This window comes from Ixodes scapularis, unplaced genomic scaffold, assembly GCF_016920785.2.
Source record: "Ixodes scapularis isolate PalLabHiFi unplaced genomic scaffold, ASM1692078v2 PGA_scaffold36__2_contigs__length_168772, whole genome shotgun sequence".
Lineage (NCBI taxonomy): Eukaryota > Metazoa > Arthropoda > Arachnida > Ixodida > Ixodidae > Ixodes > Ixodes scapularis.
In genome coordinates, this window is record NW_024609864.1 from 75833 (window position 1) to 90774 (window position 14942).

Sequence of the window (14942 nt, forward strand, 5' to 3'; positions counted from 1 at the left end):
GTTGCACGTGACGTCATTCAAAGAGCGATCCGATGACCACCAAAGAAGAAGGCAAGAGGGAGCTCCCCTCTTATCAGGACCCTCTTTTGTGCCTCCCGGACTTGCACAGGCGTCGCTATTCTCCTCCCAGAAGATTATAGAAGATTAACCCGTCACTTGAAATTCTTTCAAAAGCAGCTTCCCTCTTCCTTTTACACGGTGGTCAAAAGTATGCGATGTGACGTCAGTGCAACCCATGTATGGCGCGACGTCATTCGATCCACCGTACCCGAGAGAGCCGGGAATGGAGGGGGGGGGGGGGGGGGGGGGCAAGTGCCGCTTTTGCACCCCCCTGCCGATGCCCATGCCCAATATCTAAGATCCTTATCAATATCCCACCCGCCTTTTTTTTCTTTGTGTAGAATGGGTGTCCTCCATTCCGGTTTGTAGGGCGAGAACAACGAAGCCCGGGGAGATGAAGCAGACGGAACGCTGGAGAAGAGAGGGAGAAACCTCCTCCTCTCTTTAACGTTCCGTCAGCTTTCTCCTCCCCGGCCTTTTTTTTTTTCACTCGGTGTTGTCCTTTCTTGGGGAAGGAGAGTCCCAGTGTTGACAGATTGGTTATATATATAGCCAAATTGGGCTTCATTTTTTCTAGTTGGCGTCAAAATTTTGTGGTCGGTTACGTGGCATTTTCAAACTTCTAATCAGTTTCGCCAAAAAAAAAAAAAAGTTTTACTTTTGGCAGGTTGAGAGGCGAGAGAGGAAGAAGAAGGCAGGGCTTCAAACCTCAGGGTTCAAGCGGTTCAAACTTGTAACACGCCCACAGCTCAGTGGAACACACCAAACAAACAGATTGCCCTACCCGGATGTAAACTGAACTCTCCAAACGCTGCTTTGGTGCCCATTGTGAGCATCCTTAGGCCACCCAAGTTCGTAAAACTGAGAAAGGACAACACAATCAGAAATAGCATGAATCGGAATGGGGGACACTCATAATCTACAAAAAAAAAAAAGGGGGTGGGGGGTGAGGGGGGGATATATTGGGTTGGGGGGGGGGGGGGGGGTTGGTTTGAATTGACCTTCGGACTGTTCTGCTTTTATATTCTCTTCTTTTACTACACGATAATATATTCCGGGCTTCACAATAAAGCCGACGATACTAATCCCCGGAGAAGGGGAAGAAGAGGGACAAAGGACAAACAAATCTCCAAAAATCTTCATTTTGGAGATCTGTGTTTGTCCTTTTTTCTCCTTCTCCAGGGATTATATTATTGCCATTCTTGTCCAGCTCGCTTGCACCTCTGCATTAAATGCTTTATACACGAACTCATCTCTGTTACGTCACGGCGCGGTGGTGGCGCGTCGGTCGCACTTCCGGTCTAGAGCTGTGGGCAGAAGTCCCCATGCCAGACGTGTATTCCTGCGTTGTTTTGAAAGGACCGAGACAAAAACTTGCCTTCTCGTCAAAACGCCGCGACTGGGGCCGTACCAAAAGTGTCGAGAAAGGTTTGAAGGTCACTTTTCACGTGCTCGGTTCGTCCGAGAATATGGATATGTGCCGTGAAAAGGGAAAAGCAGACGCCGTCGGACAGCGATTGCTTGGGCGGGAAGCACGTTGGGTTGAATTCACGGATACTTGTTGTCATCAGATTTATTTGTTTTGTTCCTACATGAACGCCAGAAAACCGTCAAGTTGTGCGGACCACCTGCGAACTACGTTCAGTGCGTCTTCAACTTCAAACGGCCACCTGATCGTTCGAATGGTCGTCTGCTCTTTCAAACGTTTCTGCTTGTCGTCTGCTCTTTTAGACGACGCCGGCCCGTATATGTTGGCCCGGTACTTGCGATAAGAAGTAAGAGCACGCCTCAAAAGACTTAAATTTGAAGGTTGGTAAGCAGGCTCGATGTAAACAGCAGATACAAGGAGATGTTGATTATTGTTACCAGTGGCCATCACCGACTTGCTAGGCCTGATTCGCATGGTCCGATTCTGCTTGCGATTTTCAGTATCGTCGTCGACCATCTCAGCTACGGTTCACGCTTTTGCAGCCCCAACAACGTTGCGATTGAAAATTGCGAGCGAAATCCCATCATGCGAATCAGGCTTTAGCGTACATTCCGCGGCGTCCACGCGGAATGAATCGCCGCATGTCACATTATTGACGCGAAGTTTTGCGGTGTAACGAGCCTTGTTAATTTCGCTGAGGCCGCTCAAGTAGTCAGACATTGCCAAGAAGACGTAGAATCAACAATTCGAACGCGAAAAAGGGCAGGGGGACTCACACAGACGCCGAAAACATCGCATTTCAATGGTTAATTTATGGGCGACGGTGAGCTTGTTGCCCACACCCCCATCGCGCATGCGCGGCGCCGGTGGCGTCCGCTGGGGGCGCTCCGGTTTGTTTGTAAACATGAGTTGGTGTATAACAATAAAGCTGTCTTTGTGTGTTTTGCACTTACTTTCGAAAATCTACGAAGGAAGGGTCAGTATTGTACAGATTTTCATCCTTCCGAAGCTTTTTTTCGAAAAATTCACGAGTGACATAAAGTACACCAAATGTGGAGGATCTAAGGGTTGAAAAAGAGAATGTCACGCGTTTTGTACGGGTGAAAGATTGTCAGTAAAAGGCTTAAAAATAATTGTTTTTAGCCTTGGCTATTTTGGCTATATTTTTTATGGCGGTTTTTTGGTGGGACCATCTAGCAACACTGAGGGCGCCGACTGGAAAGGAGTCAGTTGTTTAGCGGTGAAGCCGCAGAGTTCTCTTTTTTACGAACTTGGGTTACGCTACTTGGGTGTCTAAGGGTTCTCACGATGGGCATCAAAGCAGCGTTTGGAAAGTACAGTCTACGTCCGAGTAGAAGACGCGACACCGGACCAGTGCAATCCGTTTGGTTTGTTCCATCCACGGAGCCAGGGTGTAAGATAGACAGGTGGCGAAACGGCCCATGCGGAGGGCAAGTTCGTCTGCTTCTTGCGCAGGGGGTAGTGGTGACGTCAGAACGCCGAGCCCTGATTGGCTGATCCCGACCCCCTATCTTATCGTCGTCTGCGTCTGTCTTACCTTTCCTGCGACTTTCGGAAGTGCAGAGGCCAGATTCACGAAACGACCTTACGCCAAAAATGTGCGTAAGACAAAGCTTAAGAACAAATTCGTATTCACGAAACGAAATTTTCGTAAGTTTTGCGCAGGTTACGACGAAATCCTGCGACAGCTCCGAAGCTGTCTCACGCACTTCTTACGATCAAATCAGCATGGCCGACAGCGTCGCGGTCGCGACGACCCACGGACGTTTATTTTTCTACGTGCGCTTCGTACGCGTCCCGACTTCAAGCAGCAAGAAAACAGTAAAAAGTACTTGAAACAGACCACGACGAACAAGAACGCAGGATCCACAAACACCCGGGAAAAGCTCCAACGGCCACGATTATACCGAACACGACCAAGCGAGTACGGCAGTTAGGCTTAGCAGGCACTCCGCGACTCGGCGACCGTCTGCCCACAACCGGCTGGCGTGCTGAATGGAATATGCCCGCGCGACCCTTGTGAACCCTTCCCGTATTATACTTTGATCGCTGACCTTAATTTTAGATTAAGAGGTCAATTTATTCCTCTTGTTATCTCCTTGTTTCCCGAGGCAACGGTGACTCTCGCCGGTGAAAAAGCGGTGAATCTCCGACAGACGCAGGAAAGGTAAAGCAGCCATCGCTTTGACTAGCAGACGTAAAGCAGACGACGTTAACTGCGCCAACCTGCCGACGCCGTTAAAGAATGAGGGGTCTCGCCGCACACGAAAAGAGGGAAAAAGTATTTGGGAGGGAACTTGCGGACACAAACACGCTCACTCTCGGTCCTTAGCAAACAAACCTCGGCACCTCAGGACACCTCGCCACCCTTGAATTCCCTCCTTGATGCGCGTCTGCTAGTTGTTAGACAAAAACAACGTACCGCTTGAGTTATTTCGTCTGCCCTCTCTGAAAGGCGAAGTCGAGCTCGCTCAACGCTGGCTCGTTAAGTCGCAGGAAAGGTAAGACAGACGCAGACGATGTTGTGAGCAGACTACGTACTACGTTGCAAAGGAGCAGACGACGCTCAGATAGGGGGCCGCGATCAGCCAATCAGGGTTCGGCGTTCTGACGTCACCGCTACTTCCTTTCTCATGCGCAGAAGACGAAAAATGAGACCACTTGCCAACGTTACTGGAACACTCAGTTGGGAAACTCGCCGTCGAAACCTGGGCCGCTGGCGTCCACCGAGACCGAGCTAAATGCGACAACAGCGCCACTCTTTTTCGTTTGTCTGTACTATGGTCACCTCGAGTTTTTTGAAAGCCTGTTTTTTGCGTAAAAACAAACGGAAAAGACTCTTTTTGTATGAAATTTATTGGAGTTTAGTACCAAATGATGGGCGCGTGATGTTTTTATCATCTTTAGTTCGCAAGGTTTTGCGGAGCAATTAATATTGTTTTTATAAAACCAAGCCTCAGCGGGCCTTTCAGGTAGCGCGTCTAGACCTAGGTGCATTTTAACTTCAGTAGTTCCGCGCGGCGCGTCCGCGGGGAGACGGGGGTCCACCCCTGTCAAAGCCAAAAAATAGACGTCACGTGCAGTTTCTCGAGTGGCCGCTGCGGGAGAAATGGTGGCGTTGTGTTCGTCATTAGCTCGGTGCTCGGAGACAGGTTGGGGCCATGTTTTTAGGGCTGTCTCTTTGGGAGTTTCCCAACTGAGTGTTTTAGTAACGTTGCCACTTGCCTACCGCAGCGCCGTGACCGGATTGTGTACTCGTCTGCTTGCGGGTACCCCCGATTTGCGACAGATGGCGCTGCGGCGAGAGGAAAAAAATCGGAATCGGATTTGCGTGGAACTTTATGGGAGAGTGCCCAAAATAAACCGAGAGCACTATATAGCTCCTACGGAGCAGAGTAGCGCAATCCTTTGAACCCCGTGTTTTGACGACAACATGGCCGACAGAGCGGCTCGGCGCGAGTCACGTGGTACTCAGGGTTCCAGGAGGCGGCCCGCCCTACGGGAGAATACATGGAGATCGACACAACACGGCTGATTAAAAATGAACAGCGAGTTCACACTTTTCAAAACTAGTCTGTCGTGAAGTTAGTAAAGCAATAAACACTTTATCAAAGTTTTAATAATATCGGATGCGTGTGCAAATTTTGAGAAGGCAATTTCCAAGGCAATGGCGTTTGAAGCAGACGATTTTTGCTCGCAGCGGAGATGGGCTTTTCGGGTTGGCCGGAGCGGGTCACGTGAATGGTGTGACGTCGCCGTGTCGTCTGCTGCACGATGCCGCTCAGGCAACTTTTAAAAAAAGTCAGGTCCTTGCGGGGCACAAAAGTTAGCGTGAATTATTCTAAAGTGTTCCATTATTATGTCCAAAACGATTGCGATTCTGTATATTCCCACAACACTGAAGAAACAACGATTTTCTCACGTTTTCCATGCATTTCTGACCGCAGTTGGAACCTCCGGGCATTCGCCGCTAGTCGCCGAGAGGCGGCGTTCTAGATTGCGCTACTCTGCTCCGAAGGAGCACGACAGTCTTCCATTGAAAATCCACGAGAAACCATCTCCGTCAGTTTAGCCCAATCGGAGTGAGAGTTCGCGGTGCTCCACATAGACGGCGCCACAGAAAAAAAGAAAACCAAGGGGGACACAATCCGGTCGCTTATTTGGCTCTCGTTTCGCCTCCTGTGTATCTTATGGGGTGTGGCGAACTTTTGCCGAACCAGATTTTTTGGTCGAACTTCCGGGGTTCGACTGAGTCGAACCGGTTCGACGAACCTTCGAACTTGTCACCAGATTCGACCGGTTCGACTTTATGGACAGTGTGGCCAGACCTTAATACAAGCATGTCTAGGTTTGGAGAATTTTTTTTTTTTTATGCAAGGGGTTATTTTATTTTGTGAACAGCTGCAATTAAAAGAAACTAATTCTAATCACTGAAGAAGTTAATAACTTAATTTTTAGTACTGTATTGACTGAAATAGCCAATCAGCGCTGCACTTAATTCATCTCTTAGCCATTACCATCCAATCCGAAGCCAAATGGCCAGCCTGTCGCGCATGCGCACACGAGTCGAACCTCAATACAAGGTTCGTCGAACTTTCCACTAAAAGTTCAAAAAAGTCGAACCTGGTCGAACTCGAACCGCGACCGGTTCGCGACACCCCTAGTATCTTACACCCTGCACTGAACTGTGGGGAGACCCCTTGACCTCCGCGAATATTGCTTCTCTGTGCATTGTGTAAACGCAGAAGTTTGTACAAGTTCGAAACATTTCTCCTTCGTCTCTTTCTCTCTCCCTCTTTCAACTAGCCAAAAGGGAAACGAAAAACATTTTGGAACTGATTAGAAGTTTAAAAATGAACTAGTCGAACCTCTAAGTTCGACGCCCAACTTGAGGTTTGATGAACGTTCACCAAATCCCTAAAAACAGCAAAAAAAAAAAAAAAAAAAAAAGAAGTTAGATAGCAATTTACCAACCACCAAAAAATGTAGCCCAATTTGGCTATATATATAGCCCAAACTGGCAACACTGACTATAAGGCCCCACGATAGCAGCTGACACTAGGGGTGTCGCGAACCGGCCGCGAATCGAGTTCGACCAGGTTCGACTTTTTCGAACTTCTAGTAGAAAGGTCGACGAACCTTCTATTGAGGTTCGACTCGTGTGCGCATGCGCGACAGGCTGGCCAGTTGGCTTCCGATTGCATGATAATGACTAAGAGATGAATTAAGTGCAGCGCTGATTGGTTATTTCAGTTAATACAGTACTAAAAATAAAGTTATTAATTTCTTCATTGATTAGAATTAGTTTCTTTTAATTGCAGGTGTTCACAACATAAAAAACCCTTTGCATAAAAAATTTTTCCAAACCTAGACATGCTTGTATCAAGGTCTGTCCGCACTGTCCACAAAGTCGAACCGGTCGAATCTGGTGAAAAGTTCGAAGGTTCGTCGACCCGGTTCGACCCAGTCGAACCCCGAAAGTTCGACCAAAAAATCTGGTTCGACAAAAGTTCGCGACACCCTGACACCATAAACGCATCATGCGTTTACGGTGTTCGAGGAATGGGTTTGTTCGATGTACTTACATATTAACCCACACCTACACCTGGGTGCACACTGCCTTGTTCGATTTACGAGCGCAGCCTTTTTTACAACGCATTCTGAACGTACACAGTTTTGCACTTTCGCCCACGGAAGCAGTTTAAGCGAGGTAAATCGAACAAGCCCATTGACCAACGGTATGCCAAATGAATCCCTGTACAAACTTCTGCTTTTGTTATTTACCTACGAAATATCTTTATCGAATATTCTGGAACATAACATAAATCAGCCATGTAAACAGCGCGAACGCACTTGACTTTGGTAGAGAAATACGTCACAGGTGTGCGCTTCCCGATTTTCTCGCTTTCCCACGTGGCGCCACTGGAAAGTTTTGTTTTGGGGCTATTTGGTCAAGAAGAAGCCTCATCGACTGACTTGGTCAGGACTACCAGTGGTTCTTCTGCCACCGGTTTCGGCTTCCATCAATAAAAGCAAATAAAAAAAATCCAGCACTCTTGGAAGCCGACGTACTGGAAAGGCGACAAGCGGGTATCATGGCCTTTCCAAGATGGACGCGTCTCCATAAACACATAGACTCGTCACTACAGTCAGTTGCGTTGTCTGTCTCCAGAGACTCGTTACGGCTGATTGCGCTGTATGACTTTCCTAAATATACGTATTTATATTGAAGTGATAGCTTTATATAGGAATCCTCCACGTACCTTGCTCGTGTTGGTCGCATATCGTAACAAGACCGTAAAAGAGTGTCAGCAACCCATCACAGCTCTTGGTATGACGACATAGCGCGCGCGACCAATGGCGTAGCACTATGACGGCGTAGTAATGAGGAGGAGGAGGAAAACTTCATTCAAAAGCTCAGGTCCGAGCCGTCTTAATCGTCCGCACTGGAGGAGGAATCGTCTTCTACAACTTGGGTTCGGGTTCTTCGTTGCGGAGGGTCTAGGATCTCCCGCACATGAAGAAGTAGGAGAGGCCAGAGCTCGTTTTGTAGGTCAGGAGGAGGAGCGGCCCAATTTACCCAGGAGTAGGGTAGGTGGGCAGGGAAGTTCAGAGGAGTTGGGCGAGTGGGGGAGCTCGTGGCTCTTGGACAGAGCCAGTATGTGTGTTCGTTTGATGGGTATCCCCCGCACACCTGACACGAAGGCTGTCCGGGGCGGCCCTGTATGTAGTGATTGTATTGAGCTCCCCCTCCCCTTAAGACAGTCGTTTTATTGAAACAAGAAATTCAGAAAGCCTGTACGACATTCCAAAGAAAATGATGCAATGCCACCAAAGAAGAGGTGCAAGAATGAGGAGATGTCGATTTCTTCGCCACGGGTCACATTGAATGTCTCATTCTGATAGCAGGTTCCAGAAGAATCACCTTCATCTTACTCGACAGAATGTCTAAGCCAGTCGATTTTTATGTATTTATTTCCTACCTAGGGCACGCCATTCAACGAGCAAACCTCAATTTCTTCTTTCTTTTTTTTAAATTTAATCCGCGTTCTTTTATAACCTTTTTCGACATCCATGTGTCTGCGGTCGAGGAGCATCTCACTTTCAAAGAATTGTCGTGAAGAGTCACCGACGCGCCTTTTGTTCTTCATTATTGAAAAGCAACACGCCGTGACGTGCACGTCACCACCATCTCCGACGCCCTCCCGACGGTCCATCCACTCCACCGACTTCGTACCTTCAAAAATAGAAAGTCGACTCAACGTCGACAACGACGTCACACACTTCGAAGACTCTTCCGCAACCAAATCAGAGAATCCCACCGGGGTCATTGTCGGAACTTGGTCCGAAAGGAAGCAACAACTCGGCGGCGTCGTCACAGAAGCCGTCTCGTGTTCCCTGCCAAGCAGAAAAAAAAAAGCAAAACAACAAAAAAATAATAATAAGCGATAAAATTCGCCGGCGCGCAACGACTCCACACACGACAACGGATATCCAACCCAACGTGGTGGCGTCAGCACATGTTTCAACCTTTGATGGACTACACAGGATGCTACGAGCAATTGGAACCAATCCGCTGCCGTGCGTGTCACGTGGTCTTTGGGCATTGGGAGCAGCAAACAAGGGTGGAAAATGAAGATAAAGATGATTTTCTGAACAGGTCAGAGCGTCGAGCTTTCTTTCTACCTTCGACTTCGTTAGAGTTACGTAAGTTCCATTGCAAACAACTCCGAGCAGAAAAAAAAAAAATTAATAGTTTGCTTTTCTATTTGCTTTTTAGTAACTAATGAAATCAAACTGCGTTTGTTCAAGTACGGTGGGGTTCGTATGTACATCAATTCTTTATTTCGCGTTGTTTTCAGTGATCGGACAGGTTTATCGATCCATCTACCACGTTCAATTAAAATAATATAATAATAAAGAATAACTTCTTTTTCTGGTTAGTGATTGAAATTAAATTAATCCGATTGAAATTAAATAAATTTAATTTAAATAAAAATATGATTTTTTTCTACTCTGCAGCAAACGTACGGGGCGCGTAGTCACGTGTTCCGTTCGCAGCGTTTGACTGGTTGGGATGCCCCGTAGCGTCCGCTGCGCTCCATCTCGAGGTGAAACGGAGTTGGACCGGAAAGCGTGCAGGAAACGACGACGCCTCGTAGAACCCGATATGTCTCGGACACACTGGCAACTCGACGCCTAGTGTAGTCGTCAGCACTACAAACGACGGGAACCCCTTCAAAAAGGAACGGACGGCCATGAATAGCATGGCACTGCAACGCTGCGTGTTGGCCATCAGTGACGAAGAGTAAGTGTATGTCTGTGAAGGCGGGGATCTCTAATTCTGCGTTGGATGCCTCGGGGAAACGGGATCTTGAGGTAAGGATGGGAGTTCAGGGATGCTTTCTCGCTTCTGAAAGTGACCGCAAAAGAAGTCGCTCTAGTATTTTTAAACAATTCAAGACTGTACTCATCTATATCAGGTTCAAGATGGTCAACTCGTCCTTCCAACTCGCAGGTCGATCGGAGACAACATGTCGTCGGTAGTAGACAACACCTCGATACTAAGAAAATATAGTAAGGGTGCGGGCGAGCTGGTGAATATTAACCGTGTTGATTTAACCCGAGACTGGTAATGGAAGAGAAACAACAAAACGTAGAAGGGACAGAAAATAGACAGGACGACGTCGTCCTCTTCTGTCCCTCCCATGTTTTGATGTTTCACGTCTGCCACCAATCTCAGGTTAATTGAACCTCGATACTATTTACGTATTTTTTGGGGGAAATTTATTTAACCTGATAAGGAAGCGAGCCACTTTACGCGAGCCGGATTTATTATAATTTGGTTCGATTTGACTCTCACTGAATATTTGTTTTGATAAGAAAACCAAATGTAAGTCCATGACAAGGGATCCTTTGTATTGCGTTCTAAAGAAATTATGCTTCTGAGAACGAAAACGGATTGAAGACCTCGAAGTGTAAAATCAAACTGTAAATCTCGAGCTCAGAGAGGAACCCTGAAAATCATAGCACTTCCCAGAGAGCCGAGTTTTGCTGCCTCTCATGCTCCAAGATGACCAGTTTGTCAGTGCTGTTCGTCTGCTGAACACATTCCTAAACCAACATTGACAGACGACATTATAACAGGATGGAGGAGTAATATCATAGTCAGCAAGTAACTACGACGATGTATGCACGAGGATGTCATCTGAGGTTGACGTGTTTTTTCTTTCGTTTATTATTTTTTCAGAGACGAGACTGAAGACAAGCCTGTGGTTGTAGGAGTGACCCAAAGAAAGATGCGAGCCAGTCGCCTGTTGAGACCGTAAGTGACATAATTGGGACCTTCGAAAATTTTGATTGCAATGATTCTGTAGGGCATACGTTCTTACATTTTTGCATAACTTTTCATACCAGTAAACACGCTTTTTTTTCTTTTTGAGTGAACAGCTCATAAACTTTGTTTCAGCATTTGGCAAAAAGCGAACGCTATAGCCTTCTCAGGCGAGTCAGAACCTTTGAGCGAAGCACCTGACAGATCTTCAGTCACACTGTGGAGCGCACGCTACAAAAATAAGGTGTCACGTACAGTTCGCTCCAACGCTCCGATTTGCTCCCTCGGGTCATAACCTTCGCTGTTTACTAGATTATCGCCCCCGTATCAATCTCAAGGCGATAAGCGGCTGCTGTGTGTTCTCACTATCTTTTAACTTTGACCGCTTCTGTAGTCGGAATATACACATATCTACGCAGAATGCGGCAGTCATATCTCCGTTGCCTTCCACCAAGAGCTAGCTCTCTGGCCTTCTCTGGCGGCATGGAGTAGAGAGTAGAATAGTTCACACGGTTCACAGCGCTGTGGTTCACACTTGACCTCGTCTTATTCGCAGCTGCAGCATGGAAGGTTCGGACGCGGAAGCCGCCGCGAGCAAGCGTTTCCACGACGCCGTCAGGGCAGGTGACGTCACCACCGTCTCAACACTTCTAGCCACCGGACTCGTGGACCCCGACGACCCGAACCGGGATGGCGGTGGGAGCACGGCCATTCTCGAAGCCGCCCGCCACAACCAACCAGAGGTCGCAGCCGCTCTTCTGGACGCCGGCTGTGACCCTAGCCTCGGAGACAACAGTGGCTGGACCGCCATGCACGAAGTCTTCAAGAGCCCCGATGTTGCCAGGCTCCTGCTGCAATCTCTCACCGCTCGCTGGGACGTGGCCGATTCAGCGGGTAGCTTGACGCCGCTTCACGTGATTGTGAAGAGTGCCGTGTCTACGAATGTGACGCCGACTGCTTCGCAGCTGGAGGTCTTGAAAGAGGTGGCGCGGATGTCCAACGTCGGTGCGGTTACGTGCACAAAAGACACCGCGTTGCATCTGGCGTCCTCCGGTCGCCATGATCGCCCTGAGGTGGTTCGGGTTGTGCTGGACGCGGTGCCAACGATGACGTTGTGTAATGCTCAAAACAACCGAGGGGAGACACCCCTGCATCTTGCTGTTGTGAACGGGAACTACGAGACGGCGTTAGCCCTTCTTGAGCACGTCGAAGTCCTCCGAAGAGGAAGGAGCGGCGGCTTGAGGCGGGCGAAGGGGAAGCTAGTCTTATCAGCCGTTCCGGAAGGAGACATCGTAGAGAACGACATTCGAGGAAAGAGCAGCATTAAAAAACCCAAGCACAAGAACCTAAATGAGGTCGAACGAGCCGGGTGCAAGTCTCCGGACGAGGAACTGAGGAACCGGCAAGACAAAGGAAACGAGTGCGAAATCACAAGTCAACATGCATCTAGCTTAGACGGTGATCAAGTCAAAGAACAAGATGACGACCGAGATCAAGAGACCTTGGAACATGAGGCCAGTCAGGACACACTTCAACAAGCAGATGAATCTCAAGGCAAGCAGCCGGAGGTCACGCAAAACCAGAATGACGCGATCCAGCGTCAAAACGGAGCGGAGATACCTCTAGACAAGAGTACTGACGAAAAGCATGGGAACAGGCATCAAGATTACTCGAATCACCAAAAAACCGGTGATAGTAATGACTCAGAAATAACGATAACAGTTCAAGACGTTGATGATGCTAGCCTGGGCGTGTCGTCTCATGACCAGGACGAAAAGACGACTCACAACGGAACACATTGCGACAATCAGAATGCCGACCAAAACGGAAATGCTCCTAACGGAGCCGGAACAGCCGTAGATCGCATCGAGGTAGACCTATGCGACCGCTTCGGTCAGACGGTTCTTCATTACTGCGCGGCGAGGAACGCCACCAGCGTCCTTGAACCCCTGCTGAGGCACAGCGGCGTCTGCGACGTTCAAGACCTGCAAGGGGACACGGCTTTGCATGTAGCAGCCCGCAGGGGACACGACCGCTCTTTGGCGCTGCTCCTACAGTTCGGTGCCGACCCTAGCATAAGGAACAATGACGGCAGGACCGCGTTGGATTTGGCCGTGGCTGCGGGCTTCGCGGACGCCACGAAGGTGCTGTACGAGAGCGCGACGGAGCCCGTGCTCCGCAATGCGGACGCTCTGCGGAGGCAGGACTCAGTCCGTCGCTGCACGCGGATTGGGAGGATATTCCTGGAGGTTGAAGTGCCCAGTCAGTCCAGTGCGACGAAGCAGCTGTAGGACATAACGATAACCTCAAAGAACATTGCCCTTTTTTTACTTTTTTTTTTTCATCACCAAGGTGTGAACGTGTTGTGTGCACGAAAGTAAAGAATATTCGTTTTGACAATGGCTGGTCAGTCAATTTAGCCTCCGCAATAGCTAAATATATATACGCCCATCTATTTTAAAGGCATAATGTGGGGTTAAATGAATTAAATTAATTCCTATTCACTCCTCCGTGGATGTTACTCTCGTCAACTTGTCCTGTGAGAGCTTTCCAAGTTCCTTCATCGTCCAATTATCCGTTCTATTTTCCTTCCTCCTCTTGGGTTGGGACTCGGCATGTCGCGGTCGCTCTTAAAATATGGCGTTACCGACGAGGACAAAAGCGGAAGAAATCACAAGAAGCGCCCTCAGATGTACCCTTTTCCTTATGTGAGAGGGGGAAAACGTTCCTTTCATTAATTAATTGGTTGCGCAAATTATTTATGACCTAAACGCACGTGGCACATTGGAGCTGGCAGTGTGCAATGACTTTAGTTCAGTGACCGGATAGAGGTCCTTGGTGCTTCGTCAGGCGACTCGTTTGCCTAAATTTGAGCCAAGGACCTTTAGAAGGATGGCTTTTCCACAGTAAAGTAAACTGATTTATTGACTAATTAAGTGATGCTAATCAAACCTTGACGAGGAAGAATTTCAATAGCAACTGTTTTTTTGCTTTTTCTCTCTTCAACATAATCTCGCCACAAAAAAATTCATGAAAGATTTTTGATGTAAAGTAATCATATATGTGATTTTTTAGAACGTGTTTTTCATCATTTATGGTTTTACGCACGCCATGACCGCTGCGATAAAACCGGTGCATAATAAAAAAAAAAAAAAAAAACACCAAAAAACAAAGAAGTTTACAAGTGAAGTGAAGAATGGGCTTCGAGCGCACACGCGCCACCGAAGCATGACGGAAGGTGCGTCAGGCTCGGCACCGGAATGGGACGCCCTGCGCGAGCACTATACGGCGTGAAAAGGTTTGCCGAGCACATGAACCCACGCAGTAGTGGAGGCGTCGCTCAAGGCGACACGTTCGTAAAGTCCCTCTATCCTGGGATAAGTGGCGCCATTCTTTGTTGTGGAGGGAATACTCGAGACACGTGCCGCGCGGCAATTCTGGGAAAAACATGGCGCCTGACATCTAGCTCAGTGCTGCGCTGTGCAGCCATGATCGTCCCAAGGGTTGCACGTTGCACGTGCCTCGCGCATCGACGCACGTTGCGCTACTTTTGAAACATGAAGGGACTTTACACGTTGGGGCTTGTGCACTTGCTTTCGCGGCCCGACTGCTTGCGCTAGAAGTACAGTGCCTTGACTATAGAAGTGAAGGTTTCAAGGCAAAGAGCGTGTCATAGCTCACACCTGGAGCTTTTGCTACCCTGTCAACAGAGCGATCTCACCAGACGGTTTGCCTACACTACAGTGCCTACACCATTGCTGCCACAATGTAACGAGAAAACTTGCTTTCTTCGCGTGCGAAAACCTCGGCTGCAGCTCTGCGCGTGCAGAGAACGAGACGGCTCGAGCCGTGGTCGCGTACACACTGCATGCCGCCTGCTGCCGCCTGCCTCCTACTATACTCCGTTTCACCTTATGTTGTACCGCAGCGAAGGCTAGAAGCTCGAGCTCATAGCATTGATAGCTGCCCCTAATGCACGAGCCCTCATGCTGCCGAGGTGTGCCCTAGAGCAACGTGCACGCGCTTGTAGCCTTTCCTGCGGTACATCGTAAGGTGAAATAGAGTATACCTACGGAATGAACTTATGGCAGCGTCACG

At 48.5% G+C, this 14942-nt stretch overlaps 1 protein-coding gene across 1 annotated transcript; it reads left to right on the forward strand.

The window, feature by feature from the left end:
* Nucleotides 1-9779: 9779 nt before the first annotated feature.
* Nucleotides 9780-13244, forward strand: LOC120839686 (poly [ADP-ribose] polymerase tankyrase-2). The gene is made up of 3 exons (XM_040500770.2): nt 9780-9889; nt 10761-10835; nt 11401-13244. The coding sequence occupies exons 1-3, from the start codon at nt 9864-9866 to the stop codon at nt 13133-13135; spliced, it is 1836 nt and encodes a 611-aa protein (XP_040356704.2). The 5' UTR covers nt 9780-9863; the 3' UTR covers nt 13136-13244.
* The last annotated feature ends 1698 nt before the right edge of the window (nt 13245-14942 follow it).

Excerpts from the sequence above, each read along its gene's own strand:
- LOC120839686 (XM_040500770.2), top strand. The coding sequence starts at position 9,864 with ATGCCTCGGGGAAACGGGATCTTGAG. Across the intron at positions 9,890-10,760 it reads CGGGGAAACGGGATCTTGAG|AGACGAGACTGAAGACAAGC; the intron begins GTAAGGATGGGA and ends TTATTTTTTCAG. Across the intron at positions 10,836-11,400 it reads GCCAGTCGCCTGTTGAGACC|CTGCAGCATGGAAGGTTCGG; the intron begins GTAAGTGACATA and ends TCTTATTCGCAG.